The sequence below is a fragment of the Chroicocephalus ridibundus genome, chromosome 2, assembly GCF_963924245.1.
Source record: "Chroicocephalus ridibundus chromosome 2, bChrRid1.1, whole genome shotgun sequence".
Taxonomy (NCBI): domain Eukaryota; kingdom Metazoa; phylum Chordata; class Aves; order Charadriiformes; family Laridae; genus Chroicocephalus; species Chroicocephalus ridibundus.
In genome coordinates this window covers 39,057,556-39,074,928 of record NC_086285.1, presented here as the reverse complement: position 1 = coordinate 39,074,928, position 17,373 = coordinate 39,057,556, and the positions used below count along the sequence as shown (strand labels likewise).

Below are 17,373 nucleotides of genomic sequence, written 5' to 3'. Positions count from 1 at the left end.
AATATTTTTATTTAAAAAACCCACAAAGCCTCACAGATTTTGCCCAAATATTTAAATATTGTGTTCAGGAATGCTATAAATACTTTCAAAAACAAAATTCAAGTGTTATTTTTTATAAGATTAAGAAATTTGCAGTAGCACCTCTAAAGAAATGACATAATGGAGCTTCTTTTCATTTGTAAGAGCTAACAATATCCTTTAAGTGGCTTTGTCTTCCATATTTAGGTAAAGATAAGTATTTCAAAAGAATTAGTCTTCCCTCCCCCCCCGCATATTAGTATTTATATTGTTAATTAAATTAGATCTGCAGTATTTTAGAAGACTCTGCTAATACCTCTAGCAAATAAGCATTATAGGCCTATTACATTTATATTACTCCCATATTTTTCACTGTTGAGGACTTTATAATTTTATTTTGCAGGGATTAATTTGTCAGTTTATCAGTCTTCAGATGTATGATGTGTGACTTGGCTATTTACAGAGTGCTACAGACTTTCCTTGGTGTATGGGTTTTGGTTTTTTGGGGTGATTTTTTGTTCTCCTGCCTTAGTCAAGAAAGAAGAAATGTCAGAGGGTTTTTTTCATACATGTTAGACAGTCCGCTGGAAAAAGTGAAAGGTAACACACTTCTACTCCAGAATGGGAATCTGGAAGGAACCTTGTCTTTTACCTTTGTTTTCTGTGGTACAACAGTGCTAAATAAAGCTTATTGCTACTTTGCCATAAATTGAAGTGGAAATTGTGAATTTTGGTAATACTCTTAAGTAATCATGTGTGTAACTATGAAGGCTTTCATAGGCTTCAAAGAGTGAAGGGCTTCTACGTAGTCCCAGAAAATTGTTCAGTTTGTTGTATGGGGAAGAACACTTCCAGTCTCATTCTCCTCCAATATAACAAATTATTGTTATATTTTTCTTCCTGGTCTCTCTGTTCTGCAAGGAGTTACAGGCTCTGTGGTTGCTTCTCTGCAGTTTGGAGGGGCTGAAGCTGGAGAGAGGTACCTTGCCTTTCTCTGTTCCATGGTTCAGTGTTTGAGGGGGGACCCCCCACTGCTCATTCAAAACGAGTGATAAGTAATTTTTTATTAAAAGAAAATGAGCAATAGACCAAGTAATGTCCTGTACGTTTCTAAAGAGGACAACGTGACATTTACCAAAAAAAAGAAAAAAAAAAAAGTGATTGGAGTTTTAAAAACAAAGAGAAAAACAGAACTGAGAAAGAATAGACCTTAAAAATTTCTGAAATGTCCATGAGGTGTCAGTGTACATCCAAGAAGAAACCAGGGAGACGAACACTTCCTTCTGGAAAAAATAGTCAGTTGCCTTTATTTCCTAGGACCTGAAAGCATTTGCAGGAGAGAAAGACAACAGCTGAGTCAAGACTCCAAAAATTTATATCTGCATGACTTAAAGGTTGCATTTTCATAATAATGCGTGTGGCGTTTTTTAAACAAGATGTGTAAGTTTATTGATGGGTTCCTTGATTTTGGTTTAGTTTACAAAACAATTTATGCGTTCAGTGGTGTTCTGTCTTGCTTGTCACACATTTTGAGTGGGCTGATTGCATTAGTAGAGTTTTCTGGGGAAGACTTTGCACAGCTTGGTATGTAAGATATAAACAAATAGGAATATTCTAAACAATATTCTTGGCTTTTTATTACTAAATGATAAAGTATTCCTAATGTATTTATATGTCAGTATGTTTATATTTTATAGAAACCTGCTTTCTGTTTTTCATAATGATTTCATAAGAGAAAAGTTACCCTGCCAAAAAGAGGTAGAAAATCTGCATACTAGATATTTTGTGGCCTCATTTCTGCAAAAGCTTGAGCAGATACTTCCCCTTTTCATACCTGCATGTTTGCGGAATGGAATTTGGTTGTTTATAGATTCTAAGATACCTAAGCCTATGGATTTTTAGAGGCAAGGTATACAGAAGTTAATTTTCTTAATGTTTTAAATAAATGATGTACTGCTCACATGTATTGTGTATTCTGTTTTTATATAATCTTGCTGATTCTGTATCATACATACTCTTTTATAAAGCATTTTGTTAGCTTTTGGGAATGCCAAAATTTACTTTGCAAGTTTTCCTCAAGGTGTCATCTTAATTAAATAAATCACTGATTAAAGCATGTGTTAGGAAGATTTTGGAAGAAATGAATCCCAAAATAATCCTGATGGTTGGAAAACAAATATGTGATGAGTTTAACTAACTTTTAAATCGTGTATGGATGACTGTATAAAGTTTTAACTATGTTGTTGTGCTTTTCTGATAATACATAAGTTGCTCACATGTGGATTCTGCATTCATAATTAGTTTTGTGTACATTTTTGAAAACTGGGCCCTAAAATTCTCTAGCCTGTTCTTATTGCCATATGCTTTATAAATACTGTTAGTACTGTAGAGACAGTTTGAGTAACATAATCTGTGAAATTTCTGTGTTGTGAAATATTTTCCTTTTTTTTAAAGAAATTTACTAGGAGCGATTCATGTACTGAATCATGGGGGAAAAACTTGAGTTCTTTGCATAAGTAAGTTTTTGTGTAGTTGGAAAGAATTTCATGAGTAATACACTTGATTGTAGTAGTGTCCAAGTTTGGAAAAGTTCAGGCGTCAAGAAGGCTCTTTTGGGATATTTTAAGGAAAATATAAGGAATGAAGTAGTTCTGAGATATTGCTGATGAAGGGAGCTCAGCTTATGGGTGCGATTTTGCAAAGCAATTGAATTGCTTTCTGTCACAGTGAGCAGTTTGAATGGTCTCACTGCTTCTGTGTCAGCTGTCAGCCCCTGATGAGTTGGCTCAAATAATTCAGCAGCAAAAAAACAGGGGCAGTTGGATCACTGGGCTGGCACAGGAAGGGGATGTGAATGTGCAAGGATCGTGTGGGGAAGGGAGGAGTGAAGAGTCTCTCCCATGGCCAGCAGTTAAAATCGGACTCATCTGCTTCCTCTGATGTCACTTTACAAAAAAAAACAACCAACCACCCAAAACCCCAAACAAACAAAGCCCAAACAAACAAATTTCTAGGCTGGTAAAACCTTAATTAATGTTCTAAATTAATACTTTGTTATGTTTTGTGAAATTTAATTCAGTAATGGACTGTTCAGCTTTTTAAGGAAAGCGCTTATTAATCTTCTAAATGACAGAATTGAAAAATTGATAGCAAAAGTAACTTCTAAGAATAAAAGTTGTTTACATGCTCCTATCCTAAAGTGATGGGGAAAAGCCCTCCTGGGAGCAATTTTCCTGCTGGGCACTGGGGGGAGGACCCTTGGCAAGGTTTGAAGCAGCTGGGTAAGATTCTTGGCTGTTGCTGTATTTCTGCCTGCTCAGTTTTGGGAAAAGCCACCCATGTTGGCAGCTGCCGAAGACTCAGATGAGCGCTCTCATCTTGTAGTAGTGTGCGTATGTGTGTGTGAATATGTGGATTTTATCCAGCTATGTTTTCCAGAGTGTTTCCAGTTGCCAGAAAGGAGCTCTTTCTTGGACATGAAGGAGGTGTAAGGGATTCCTAAATACTTCCAGGAAACTTAACCTCCCACAAACAGCAAATGCTGGTACATGAGGCCACTATTGACCTGCACTATTTAAAGGGAATCTGAAGAATTAATGTACAGTGATGCTGAGTGTTTACATACTGAAAAGAGATAAAAGACATAAAAGCAGTGGTATCCATAGCAACTAGAATTTGTTTTGCTTGCTTGCGTATATATAGTATTTTGAGACCCTGGTATGTATGGAAAAAAAAAAAAACAACCACATGTGAGCAAGTCAGCTGAACTGTGGCTTCTGTGGTCGCAGTCTATTCATATCTACCCAAAACTGTATTATAAGTATTGCGCTGGTAGGAATGTTATATGTATTTTAGTATTACACTAGTTAAATATCAATTTGTTTCAACTTTATAACTCTTCTGCAAGAGAATCTGATTTCAACTGAATTAGAGGAATTCTTTTAAATAAAACCAATCAATGTAAGCAGTACCCTTCCCTCCCAAGCCCCATCCTGGGGAAAAAAAAAGCCCTTCCCGCCCAACAGCACTCTTCCCTGGGTGGGACAGGGAGGGGGAGCCTGGACTGTTGGCAGATTGACTGTCACAAGGCTAATGAGTAGGAAAATCGGAACAGAAACTTTTAAAGGCAATAATTTTTATTTTTTCTTTCTTAAGGTTGAGAAATTTTGAGTCATTTAGTATTTCATCCTCTTCTTTCTACCCCCGGTATTACTGACTTCCAAAACTTTCTACTAGGAGAATTTCAGTAATGACAAAAATGGAGAACAGGTCTTTTGAAGGAGTAGATGTTGTTGTCTTTTTGTTGTTGATGAAGAAAATCAGAGCGCTATGCTTTGAATGGTAGAAATTGAGTGGTCTTCTGAGAAAATGTTTGCTGCTATCGCTCTGTCATTCTAAATATAGCATTTCCTCTTGATAATGCTTCTCGCTGCTTTTATTTATCAGAATGTCATGCTTATGCGTGAATAGCAGACAGACATTCAAAGCTAATTTCTCTTTCCTTCCCCAAGATGGCCAGACTTGAGAAGTGTTAGACAGGAATTACTTCCATGCAAAATGTCCTCTTCCCACTGCCCTTCTGGTAGAGGAAAAGCAGCCTGTCTTACGAAGTTGCTCCTACTCAGTTTTGTTTTTTTTTTTTTTTCCCCTTCCTCAGTCCAACCCTTGTTAGTTCCCCTCATGGCCATTGAATTAACGGAGGCTGCTGAGGGCCATATAACACTTCTTTGGATGCATTGCTGTGCTCTGTTCTTAGCTTTTCACAGGCTATTCGTTATTCCTCACTCTTAATTGGTTATGTCTTGTTGCCCCTGGGACTGGATTAATGTTTTGTTAGTACTGGCTGCTGAAATCACACAACTGTGTGAGTCCAAGCAAAACATAAGCTAAGCTAAAACCCCACTAATGTGGCTGAAACAAGACAGATAACAGACTTGCTGTAGCAAAATTTCCAAACTGATTTTTGCAAATACAGCTAAAATGAAACTTAGATAGGCATAATCATCAGTTGGGAGTCGGTGGGCTTTGTGACCTTGGCCTACAGAGATATGATCCACTGAGCTTCTTGGGTTTTGTGTCCTGTTTGGGGAGGGCAAGAAACCCCCACCCTTCCCCTTTTATTTTTTGTTTTCTTTGATAGTTGAATAGTTCTGTTAAAAGTGGGTCGATCTCATTTTTAATTTCTTGAATAGTCAACAGCTTATTTTCTTCAATAATCAAAAGCAATTTTTTACTTCAGAAAAGCAGCCGATTCTGGAAATGTCCAAAGCTGATGTGAGTCATCACTGAAGGTTTTAAATAGTTGAATGTGATGTTTGTTTCCTCCCTTCCATGGCTCAAAATGGTATGAATCACTTTTTTAGTGTTTCCCAGATAATAGTCTGAGTGGAAACAGTGTGCATTTCTGACTCAAGTTCTTAAATGTTGGTGGAGGACTCCCTGCCACTGCTGGTTTTGGCTGTGTGGGAATTCCATAGGAATTTCAGACAAACGTATGAAAACAAACATTTTGTCACTATGGCAACATACCCACAAGGATTCATGTGGTTGGTGACATAAAACTGTGAAATCCCTCTACTGACCAGCGTAACTGACTTGACTTTTCTGCCTAGATTCTGTAAATAGTACGGGATAAAAATTCAGTCATGAGAATCACTTTTCAAGTTTGTAGAAGGTCTTGTAGAACACTAGGATTTGTGTTATATCTCTATATGCCACTGTTCTTATCTGCTGAAATGAAAGCGTCTTTTATGAACTCTAATGTCTTCCATAGTTTCATATGCTCTTAGTCAAATCCGTGTCTCTCTGTTCTTTCTACATAACTTGGAGCACAACTCAAGACCAATACAAACTCCAGTGTAATCGAAGCGGTGCTGAAAAAAATCAGTTAATGAATTTTATAGGGAGAAGAGAAGGGGAAAAGGAGGAGAATGGCACATCTGTATTCAAGAGTGATATTGGGAGGAATAACCTTGATGTGACTTGGAAAGGAGCAGCTGATTTGTCTGTCATCCCAAGATCATCCAACATGCTGTAATGACAGCTTTTATACGTTACCACTTAGGGCGGAGTTAGTGATAGAATCAGATTGGTCACTTGTCATAGGCGGCAGAGCAACTCTCATTTCTAGAAATTTGCCTGACTAGCATTTGCTTCTTCAGAAGCTCAGCGTTATGGTAATTCAGCAGAGTTTTAATGAGGAAATGATAAATTTTATTCCAGGTTTCTTGGCTCCAGCTAGAATGTCCTAATTTTCAATCTCAACACCAGCACTGTCCAGTGCTGAATCTGGGCACGTTGCCTTGTGCTGCTTTTCCTTTAGGGGGGTTTCCAGCCTTCAGCAAAATAACCAAAGTTAAGAAAAAAGCAAAGTGAAGATACAGGTTATTGTCTTGTAGCGCATGCATCTAACTGGGCCTCAGTGGGAAAGCTGACTGGCCCTACAGACCAAATGTAATGCATTCCTAATCATCTGCTGGAGAGAAACGTGCAGGATTAAAAAACAAACCAAAAAAGCATCCAAATCCAGGGAAGGTGGAACTTGTTCTTTTCCCATGTAACAATGAAAGATCACACTCAGGGTTTTTTTTGATTAAGCAGCTGGTAGGTGAGAATTGTGCTGCCTTTTTTTTTTTTTTTTTTTTTTTCCTTGTGATACAGGCATAAGGAATTGGTCAGAAGAGGCTGTCAAGCCCACTGTGCCATGCTTTAGAAAACCCCAAGGAGATCTACTGGTATTCAAGGATGCAGCCTCTGAGAGGCCTGTGGTGATTGTGCATTATAGTATCTGTCTCTGAAGCCCAGACCATGCACTGTATTTGCAAGCCCCAGAACACCTACTGAAGAGGGGAAAGCAAGCCTGTTGTATGGTGAAAATGAGACAATGTTATGTTGACCTTTTGTGATGTGGGTTAGTCTTTTTTTGTAATAAATGATGAGCTTGATTCTGATTTCTCTGCAAAAGCAGTATTGCAGGAAGAAATTTTTTAAGGGGAAATAGATAAAATCAGCACTTCCTGTGCTCATCTTTAGAGCATGACTATAGATCAGTAGGAAAGTAGATCAAAGGAGATGTACTAATTCTTCTTGGTGTATGCGTGCGCCTGTGTGCCCAAAGGGAATTCTCTTTGTTTTACCAGGTGCCCGAATACAATTTAGTAGGATCATGTTTTAGTTAATTTATAAGATTGTGTGCAGTATTGGTATAAACACTTTCAAGGCAATGTGATAGATGATACGAAACTTAAGATTAGGAATTCTGCAGTCAGTCATTCATTTGCTCCAGCCAAGCTATCTTTATCTATTCCTTCTCCTTGGGAAGATGTAAGAGCATTGCTCTGAAGCATCAGGCTGTCAATGCCAGCTGTGACACTGGGTTGATGTCTTCTAATGTCTCTGGGTTGTTTGGGGTTTTTTTTTGGGTTTTTTTTTTGCTCGGCTGTTGTTGCGTTCCTGTCCAGTCTCACCTCCCAGCAACTGGCTGGGTAGTGGTGGGAGAGGGCAGTTGATGTGTGAAAGAGCAAACAGGGGCTGCTGAGACTGAGCTTTTGGGTTTTGTTTTGTTTGTCTCCTTCAACTCTCCTTTTTGAACTGGTGTGCACAGCTGAAATTGCTGCCTTTGGTAATTATTCCTGGAAGGATACTGTGGTTATTATTGTAATTGATGCCTTTTTCAGTGCCAGAAAACAGATTTGGCTGTGGGCATGGTCTGAGCTGGAAGGAACTAAGGAGGCCAGAAGTATTCTTGCTATCAGTGGCTCTTCTGCCTTTGCTCTGGCAACAGGTGTAAATAGCTGTAACTGATCTGTGGGCCTCGCTTTTCACGTTATGAAAATGTTTTTTTAAAACTGTCGTACTTGCAATACGAATGTAAGTGTACAGCTAATAGTTGTGGGTTTGTGTGGGTTTAACAAATGCTGAAGTGTTTTGCCTGCTTCTCTCTTTGACTGAACTGATATTTTGAGATAATATCTTCTCCATTTTCCAATAGAAGTTGTCTTCTGTCACTTATCTTCTCCACAAAAGAAAAGTTGCTTTAAAACCAACTCGTCTCCTGTCAAAAACCCACACCACACGATCTGAAGTAGTTTGTCTACATCTGTTTTTCTGTCTTCATGGATGCAGACTTATCTTAACTATCCATAAGAACATGTGTGGATAGATGCACCTTTTTGTGGACTCTTTTCCCTGAAACAGGAGTTGTTTTAACTTCTAGTTAATTTCATAAGGCTGACAACTCTGACTTGTCTGACTTGTATGGTTGTTATTTTGGAAAGCTGTTGGGTGTAATAGCTGCCTCCCATTTCTGTCAAAAGATGGAGAGGTGGGTGCTGTTAAATACAGCTGATGAATCAATAGGAGCCCCCAGCCAGAGCACATGCAGTCTTTTATAAAGTACCTTGAGAATCTGAAGTCAGACAGACAGGAGGACTTCTTTTACGTACTGTTTGTTAATGTAAGAATGGAGTATTGATTTCGATTACAGCGTTTTACACTAAAAGAGCACAAAAAGAGAGCTCCTGCCAGTGAAGTTAAATCTGGCCTAAATAAAAAGGGAAGTGTTGTGGGTGATATCCTAGCTAGCAAATCATGAGGGAAGATGCTGTTTCCTCAGATTTCCACTTTCTTTAAAGAGAAGTAGGACTTGTATTTGCTTTTCTGGTTTTTAGGAATGTCTGTGCTCGCTTCTCTTTTTTTTTTTTTTTGTTTTGTTTTTTTTTTGTTTTTTTCTGATTGCTAGACTCCATATTTTGGATGTCAGAGATAACCTTTAAGGTTTGATTTATCTGTAGTATGGTGATTGTAAGATGCTTCAGCTGAGAGTTTCTCTACCAGTGTGTTGTTCAGTTGTACAAAATACGCAAGAAGTCTTAAAAAGAAAATTGCCTAATAAGACTTTTAACACTTTTAAGATATTTTGTTGTTCTTTGATCAGATAATATTTCTGAAGTATTTTTAAAAGGTTACAGTTTGATTAAGTATATAATTTAAGTTTACATCTCAATCTCAAACAGGCATTTTGCATCATTAAGTTTTCTTATGCTGGTCCAATAGAGAACAGTTAGAGTGAATGCTGGATTGTTTTCCTTCTTTGTCATATTTGTGTGTCAATTTTTATTGAGATGACTTTTCTGTTACTGGTTTTTATTAATTGCAAAGTCTTAATTCAAAGAAAATGCATGACTACATAAAATAGTTCTGTAGATTAATAGAGGCTATATACTTGCTTGAGAGAAAGAATTTAAGAACTGCCTGTGATATCTGTCAGGTGCAAGTGAAGCTATTTTGCTTGTCCTTGGAAGCAGAAATGTGGAGTCCTGAGGTTTAACCTAGTCTCCTTTTTCTGCATCCCAGCTGTGCATATACTCTGGAATAAACAGAGCAAAACTGGGAAGAAAGGTATTAATTTCTTATTGCCTTAGACTGTTCTTTTTCCTGACTCCACCTCATTCCCTCAGGAGTGGGGAGGAAACAGCAGAGGAGTTCAGCTGAGTGACTCACAAGGCTTCTAGAAGTATTGCAGCTTATATTCATGGTGATGCTGAACACTCATCTCTGTCTGTATGTGGGCAAAACTTTAGTAAATATTCTAGCTAAATTATATAAAGATCTGCTTATACTGGGACATGCCTGTGTACTTAACAGCTGTAGCTATTATGAGCAATCTTTGTCTTCTGCAGAAATGCATAGTTTAGGTCTTTGTTTTGCAGAACTGAGACAGATTGTTTAAAAAATAATTCATAAGCCTTACTTGATTTTAATTTTTTACATTTTTTCTGGAACCTGACAGAAAAATTTCCTTCCTTTCCTAGATTCTTAATTATACATAATATTAAATGAAACTAGTTGAATTAATCTCAGCCCAAAAAAAAAGACTTGGTAGATGCTGATTGGCAAGAGAGAAATCTTTATTTCTCTCTTGGTAAGAGAGAACTGATATTTCATTGATATTGATTAATTGAATTGATACTGAATGTGCTTCAGTGAGGTTTCTGGTGTCGTCAGCAGTGCTGCTCATCCATTCCCAGAGAAAAGGGTAGATCTGTAGAAAAGGCTGCTATTTTTAGTTGATTCAGAGTTCAGGTTTTTTCTGTCTGGTGTGGACATGGCTGCTGTCATCCATGTTTTAGCCTTGCAGGTTGCATTCTTGTAATATATTCTCTTTATATGCACCCATGAAAGGCTCTTGGAATTTGATTTACTTAAGGGCAAGTGTAGTTTGAAAATGACAACATTTTGTTGGTTTTTGGTTTGTTTTTTTTTTAATTTGTAAAAAGCATTGTGTCAACAGTATGGAGATCTTACTTTGCTAACAATTAGATATCGTGGAGGCTATTGGATAGATCACCCCTCAAGCCCTAGTAGACGCAGCATTCTTTTTTAAAGTTAGGCCATTTTTGACTCTTCTTTGCTACTACTCGTTTAATAAGGTTTCTTATAGGAAATGTGTGACATGTGGAGAAGATGGATGCTGATGACCTGCTGTCTTCAGTTATTTTGTGTTTTATTAGGTTTCTTATAGGAAATATGTGACATGTGGAGAAGATGGATGCTGATGACCTGCTGTCTTCAGTTATTTTGTGTTTTATTAAGATAAATTGAAAAGGATTTTTTTTGAGAGACGCAGTAGTCTTTCTTCATACCTTTGCAAAGATCCATTATAATTCCTAAATTAGTTTGGGGAGAGGAGGCTTAAATTAATCTCCTTGAATTTACTCTGACTTCATTCTCTGTTACTATTATCTCTTCTCCCTCACTGAAATTTATTAGTCTAGATAATCTGCTGAAAAACAAACCTCAGTTTGGTTTCTTTCAGTAGAATTGTGAACTTCAGCTTTTAGCTTTCAGAATAGCTGTTAGGCAGCATTGGAAACTTGTATTTTGCAAACCTGAGGATGCCTTGAATGATTATTTATTTTTTTTTAAGTTGAAAAAAGAGATGGTTAGAGGTGGTTGCATAGAGCTGAAGGCAGTACTTTCAGTTGAAGGGGAAGAGAGAAGGCAGGGGGGAAGATTTTTCTGTTCGGTAACTTCCGAGCCCTAGTTCACTGTGACCAAAAGTTAAATGTTGCTAGAATTGGGTTGTTCTTTGGTTATGGAAGTAATTTTGCACACACACATTCCTAGCATGAGTAAGTAGTAGGGTTGGGTTTTTTTATCTGCTTACTTACACGGTTTAGATTGCTAACAAGATCAATATAATATTGACTCAGTTGTGTTGGTTCTCTTTCTAATGCAGACTGTGATGTATTACCTTTTAACTCTTTGACCATAGTAATGTCACCCTTCAAATATATGTAATGTTATGCAAGATGTAATATGTTAACTCACTTTTGGAAATAGTTTTTATTAATTTTATTTTAATTATAGCGAAGATTTCTAGAATCTATCAGAGTAGATTCAAATATTTTTAATTTTCTGAATTTTAACCACAAAGTGTGAAGTCCTATATTTTTATTGTAACTGTTGAATTTCTAGCTGAATTTTTTAAGTGTACTTTGGAGCATTAACTGCAAAGATCAAAAAACGGACCACTTCCAGATAATTTGAATTAAGCTGGACATTATCTGTATCTAGCAATTCCAAAGAAAATGTATGGAACTGTTAGCATTTGCTTCCTATATAAACTTAGTGGCTCTCAAAAAATGTTCATTTACACTGAACATACGGTATTAGCTAGAATATCAGGTGTGTGTGTAGTATGAAACCCAAGTATACGTTTTTTCAGTGTACTTTGCTTGTAGACTGAAAATGTGATTTTTAATGATTTTTTTTCCAAATGAATGTTTAGTTATGCAAGTGAACTACGGTGCCTATACCTTAGGGTATTTTTCACAAATAACACCCAAAGTATTTTCTAGGTTGTGGTTGCTGTGTTTCTTGGCAGACAGTAGGGTGTTGCAGTAGATGAGGCTTGAGGACATCCTTGATTTTATTTAATCTGGTTTTGCTGTGGCCAAGAAGAACATGAGTTTTCATATATATTCATATGAATCTGTGTTATTTCTTTTTAATAAATGGTTGAAATGCTAGAACAAAGCAGTGTAGTGTACAAACCATTGCTTTTTCATAATTAAGACCAAAAGCATGACATTCCAATACAACTGGACTCCATATAATGAACAGAATATTTTTATAAAGATGTTTGTTAGTCACATGCTGTAAATGAGAACACTTGGGAAATCTGAATCGTAGCTGAAATTTCACGGTGAATCAGAAAGTGGTGCAATATTCTGCCAAGCCAGCAGTCCCGCGCTCAGGGAGCCCTACCATAAGGTATTCTGTCGCGCTTATAAAAACCTTCACTTGCAGGAAGTGTCATTGGATGTGTGGTAAGCAGTTTATTACGTTGCAGTGAAGCTATCATAGACATTATTTCAAGAGCGCTGATGTGAGCTTTTCCTGCCTGTAGCCCCCAAAGGTGGGAATTCAATATGTCTATTAATATCCAGACCATTTAATTATACCACTTAAACCTGCCTGTCTTTCTGCCTGGATTCATGTGTGAAACCTGAGTGCAAATGTTTTATCAAAGAGCTAGAAACTCGTTTGCCATTGACAAATTGTGATCTTAACCAGCCACGGGAGGACGTTAGAAGTGCCTTCATACTGCACAGCAGGAGCAAAAACCCTCCCTCTGTTCCTGTAACACTGAAGCTTATCCAGCAACTTTGACAGAAGCCATTTACATAATACACCCACAAACCAGCACCATTTAGGCAGATTCAAGCTGAAATATTTATTCAGCAAGTTGTAGGGCTTTATATTATATTTTTATTATTACATGAATGTTGTTATAATATTAATATTATATTTAAATGATAGTGCAATTTTTTTTCAAGCTGAGGATATCTCTGTCTATACTAGCTGCAAAAAACCCCATACGTTTGGCCATTAATAGCTGGCTTTTTCACAGTCAACTGATGACTTCAAGAGAGACTTTATTTCCATTTAATTTTCAGAGCATTCATGTGGGGACTTTCTTGTCTTCGACGAGTTAAGGAAGGACTGTTTTGCTGCTCCGACTGGTGCCATATGAAAGCAGTTAAAATGCTGGAATTGTTTACTGCCTAAATTGTTGTTAGTCAGCAGAGCCAGTACACCAGATTTCTTTGCGGCTTTTAGTGGAAAATATTAAAACAGTCGCTCTTTTCTTCAGTTATAGGATTTTTACGTTTTTTCAGCCACGTTAGTCACAGAACTGGCACAGAGGTAACTGCAAAGACTGCCCCAAAAAAAAGGAAGGGGGAAAAAAAAAGAAAAAGGCGCTTTTTTTTTTTTTTTTTTTGGTGCCAGAGGAAGTTGCATTGGGAGCAGCGGCTGGGTTCTCTGGTAAGTGTGACATGTGAGCATTACTAGGCATTTCATCCTGCCAGGCTGCAGTTGCTGCTCGCCAGGCTGCTGCTCAGTGGGAACGCTGCCGTGGCGCTGGAGGCTTCTGCTCGGCTCCTACCGGCTTCTAATGACCCGCTCGGACAGCTAGGCTTTTTCATGCTTCGCAAGGCTAGCTGCTGATTGTATAATTTAACTCGCCAAAGGGGAAAAAAAAAAAGACAAACCCGATAAGCAGAAGCTCTAACTGAAGAGGAGAATCAGGTTGGCACAGTGACAGATGTTCGGATAAAGAAGTTGGCTCAGAGAAGATGTACGGAGTCTGATTTTTTTTTTTTTTTTTTTTTTCCCTCCCCCTCAATCTGAATGAAGACTATCATGGGAACTGCATTCACACGGTGATCAAAAGAAACACTTGAGTGATGAACTGCTTTTGCAGAAGAAGTCTAGGGCAGTAATTTGAGCTTTTGTGTGCAGTAGCTAGCTTGTTTTGCTGAAGCATTCTTTTTTCAACCGTATTTCTGCCTGACGCGTTCCCTGATGAAGAAGCCGGAGCTACTGCCCGGCGAAGGAAAAATGAATGGCTCCGCATTGCTTGTGTCCCTGACGGAGTAACGCCGTCTGCCTTGCTGCCGTTTTGGGGGGGAGGCTGGATTCAACCGGCAATATTATTCAAGGAGTTCATTGTCCCTGTGGTCTGACTCATCGCATGTAAATGTACTGCAGCCGCGCTGTACGTTGCAGATATTTTCCTTGCATGGGAAAGAATTATTCTCCTCTAAGCAGGTCCTGAATAACTGCTGGAAACGAGATGCTTTTTTCAGGCCGGACTGTTTTTTGACATTGGGAAAGGAAGCTGTAGGATGACGGGATGATCGGAAGGCGCGTTTATTTTCAGGCAGCAGAAAGGCTGCGCCGGCTGATTTAAAACTGACCTTGCAGGAGTTTGGGTATAGCTGCGGCCGTCGCTCTCGGGGCGATTGTTCCTTGTTCCGTCCTCGGCAGGACGGTGCCGTGTCTTCTGCAACAATGATTTCGCTGTGGGGGTAGGAGGACACTGGTGGAAGTTGTGACATTAACAAAGACAAATTTGCTTCTGAAAGGACAGCTGTGTGGGACAGTGAGTGCTCTTCGGATGGAATTGGATCTTGGGATATTTTTATCAGCTGTTCCACAGTTTCACTATTGTTGTTTCGATGCCTATAGGGGGATTTTATTTTAAAAAAGAACAACTTTTTTTTTTTTTTTGTTCTTCAGCATTGTCCTGAACATCTCAGGGTATTTAAATCTGAAAAATGAAGTGTAAGGGGGGACTAAAAAGTCCTTTTTCAAATGCTAATACACCAGCGGCAGTACTCACAAGTTTGTGAGGGTGTGTGAAACAGGTGAAAGTACTTCCTCTACGGTTCCCGTTGCAATACCTGTGGTCTAGTTCCAAAAATACCGTTGCTGGCATTTTTTTGTTTGCTTTTGCTTTCGCAAACGGATCGAATGAGTCGAGTCTGTATTGTTGTTTTGGAGGAGGTGGAAGATGATTCTCCCACATTTATTTCCAAATTACCTCAGGAAAATGTATCTTTATGTCCGTCGCCCTCTGGAACTGTGCTGGTAAGGCATGTTGATTGTTGGCGTATTTCCTGCTTATAATACTTTCACAAATACCAATAGTAATTTTCCTGAGATTAACATGAATATGCGTGGTGTTGAAACAAGACAAGGTGGCAAACGGTGCTTATACTTGAGAAGGGGAAAAAGCTGAAACTTTGTTGTACTATTAGTATTTGCAAGGGCTCATTCTTTTTCATGTAACTTTATTTATAGTGCAGCAATAACAGATCTCAACTCTTGCATGATAGCAGAGGATCTTTAGAGGGCTCAGTAAACTCTATTTGAAGTAAATGGGTTTTCCCTGCTCTGCTTCTCATTCCTCAATGGTACATTTATGCAGTACCACTTTAGAGACTGATGTAATCGTCCTATTGCAATAATATGCTGTGTTTATTTTGAGAACAGACAGAGTATATAGTGTACATCAAGCAAGAGCAGTTCTAAGCTAAAATAAAAAAATAGCATAATTCATAATCTTGATGTAACTGTTAGATTCAAGTTACCACTTTCTGGAAATGATCAACACTGGGGACTGTGCTTTTACTGGTTTAAAGTATTTTATTTTGTCAAGTGACTAACTAAAATCTTGCTAGCATACCTCAGCAGCTTTTCTTACTTACTAAGAAATCCTGCTATATTTAGTAATAGATGTGTGTGAGTGTGGATTTGTTACCATACTTATCTAATGCACTTTGCCTTCCCACTCTGTCTAAACAGGTGAAAAAGCGTCTAGTAACTTCAGTCACTTGCTAATGTAAAAGGGATTTATTTGCTTACACTGTGTAGAATTTGCAGTATGTAACAACAGCCCTAATTTTATTATGAGGAGTTCTCTTTTCAGCTGTTATAAGCTAGTCTTCTGGGCCTTTTTTTTTTTTTTTTTTTCAATATATCATTGACTTAGAGTATGTTCCTGTGTTTGAGGTCTAAAAGTCTTGGAGTTTCTGCAATTCTAAATACCGTTGCGGATTTCTTTATTTCACTGCCTGGGGTGGTTTATTGTGTGTCATCATCTTGTTTTGTGTTATTTATCAAAAAAACGTATGTGAATCACTAAAAGCTAAAGTGGGGTTATATGCTAAGATGTGTCTTTTCTTCATTTCAGCCACCATTGGTTCAAGCTATATTTAATGGAGATCCTGATGAAGTTCGAGCACTGATATTTAAGAAAGAAGATGTTAATTTTCAGGTAAAAACAAACATTATTAGCTTTGACTACATCTTAATTTTGTTTTGATATAGCTTTCTGCTGTACTAATCACTATAAAACGTAACTGATTCGTGAGCTATACATCTTACTGCTTTTATGTAACAGGAAAAGTAAAGCCTATACATACACTTAATACTGGGAAGAAGGAGGGTAGATTTGTAGATTTGTGTTGATAGTAAAGACCTACTTCAGTATTCCTTTTTAACGTTCTGCAGTGCTTGGGTAACAAAAGTTTGTTTGTACAATTGCATCAGAGTTTTTAGGAAGTTAGACTGGTTAAGTGTGGTGCTACGTAGACTTTCATTCTCTTTAAATACAGCATATAGTATACATAGGACAATTATAAGAAAATAGTCTGAGGTTTCAGAAGGTAGGTAAAATAGTGGATTTTTAAAAGGGAAACCTAATGATTATATTAATAAGTAAAAATGAGAAATTATGTTTATATGTCCTGTTTGCGGTGCTGTGAACCCAGACACTGCAGACTTAAAAAATGTACTGAAATTAAACTGAGTTTGTTCTATTGGGTGAAATTCAGGTTGTGGACAGCAAGCAGTTACTGTATTTACTTTCTGTTAAAATTCTAATACGCACGTTTGGCACTAATCAAGGTAATATATCATACACTCTTTACATTGATTAGAAATTGTTTTGATTATTAAAGCAGACAGACAAACTATTTAGGCTTAAGGCTGTGGGAATGTATGTAGCTGTTTCTCCTACAAATGCACCAGAACAAGAGTGATGCTAAAAAGCAAAGGCTAATGTCTGGATGCTGCATAGTGCCTAGTGTATGACCATGATAATTGTTTACACTTTCTTCTCGAAAGATGTAAACCAAAAGCAAGTATTTAGTTTGGTATGTGTAATTTGACATTTAAAAGAATTCTGCAGAATTTATATCTGACCAATAACAGCTGAAGTATAAGGGAGCCCTCCTGTTGTCTTGAAGAGCTTGAGTAGGACCTTGTATAAGTAAACTTGCTGTCAAATCTAAAGTTTTGTTTGGTAAGGTTGGACTTCTTTTCCTCTTCTTTTTCAGTAGTTTTACATGTTCTTAAACAAGATGGTATGATGGATTATATAGTATCAAAAGGCTTAATCTTCTGTTTAGTTACGAGACCATTAGCTGTGTATCCTTCCAGTCTTTGCATGTGTACGCTCTGGTCGCGTTGCCATTTTTATTTTTAAAAGCTGATTAGTCT

General features: G+C 37.7%; 1 protein-coding gene across 3 annotated transcripts in view; it reads left to right on the top strand.

The window, feature by feature from the left end:
* Positions 1-17,373, top strand: part of ANKRD28 (ankyrin repeat domain 28) — a 125,642-nt gene that overhangs the window by 31,571 nt on the left and 76,698 nt on the right. Inside the window, exons 1-2 of one of the 3 annotated variants that reach the window (XM_063325134.1) lie at positions 13,412-14,958; positions 16,064-16,147. In XM_063325134.1, the coding sequence (XP_063181204.1) occupies positions 14,842-14,958; positions 16,064-16,147 (201 nt within the window). In that variant the 5' untranslated portion in view covers positions 13,412-14,841. Of the gene's footprint in view, positions 1-13,411; positions 14,959-16,063; positions 16,148-17,373 lie in introns of those variants that run through there. The other 2 variants (XM_063325132.1, XM_063325133.1) reach the window with 2 other exon arrangements.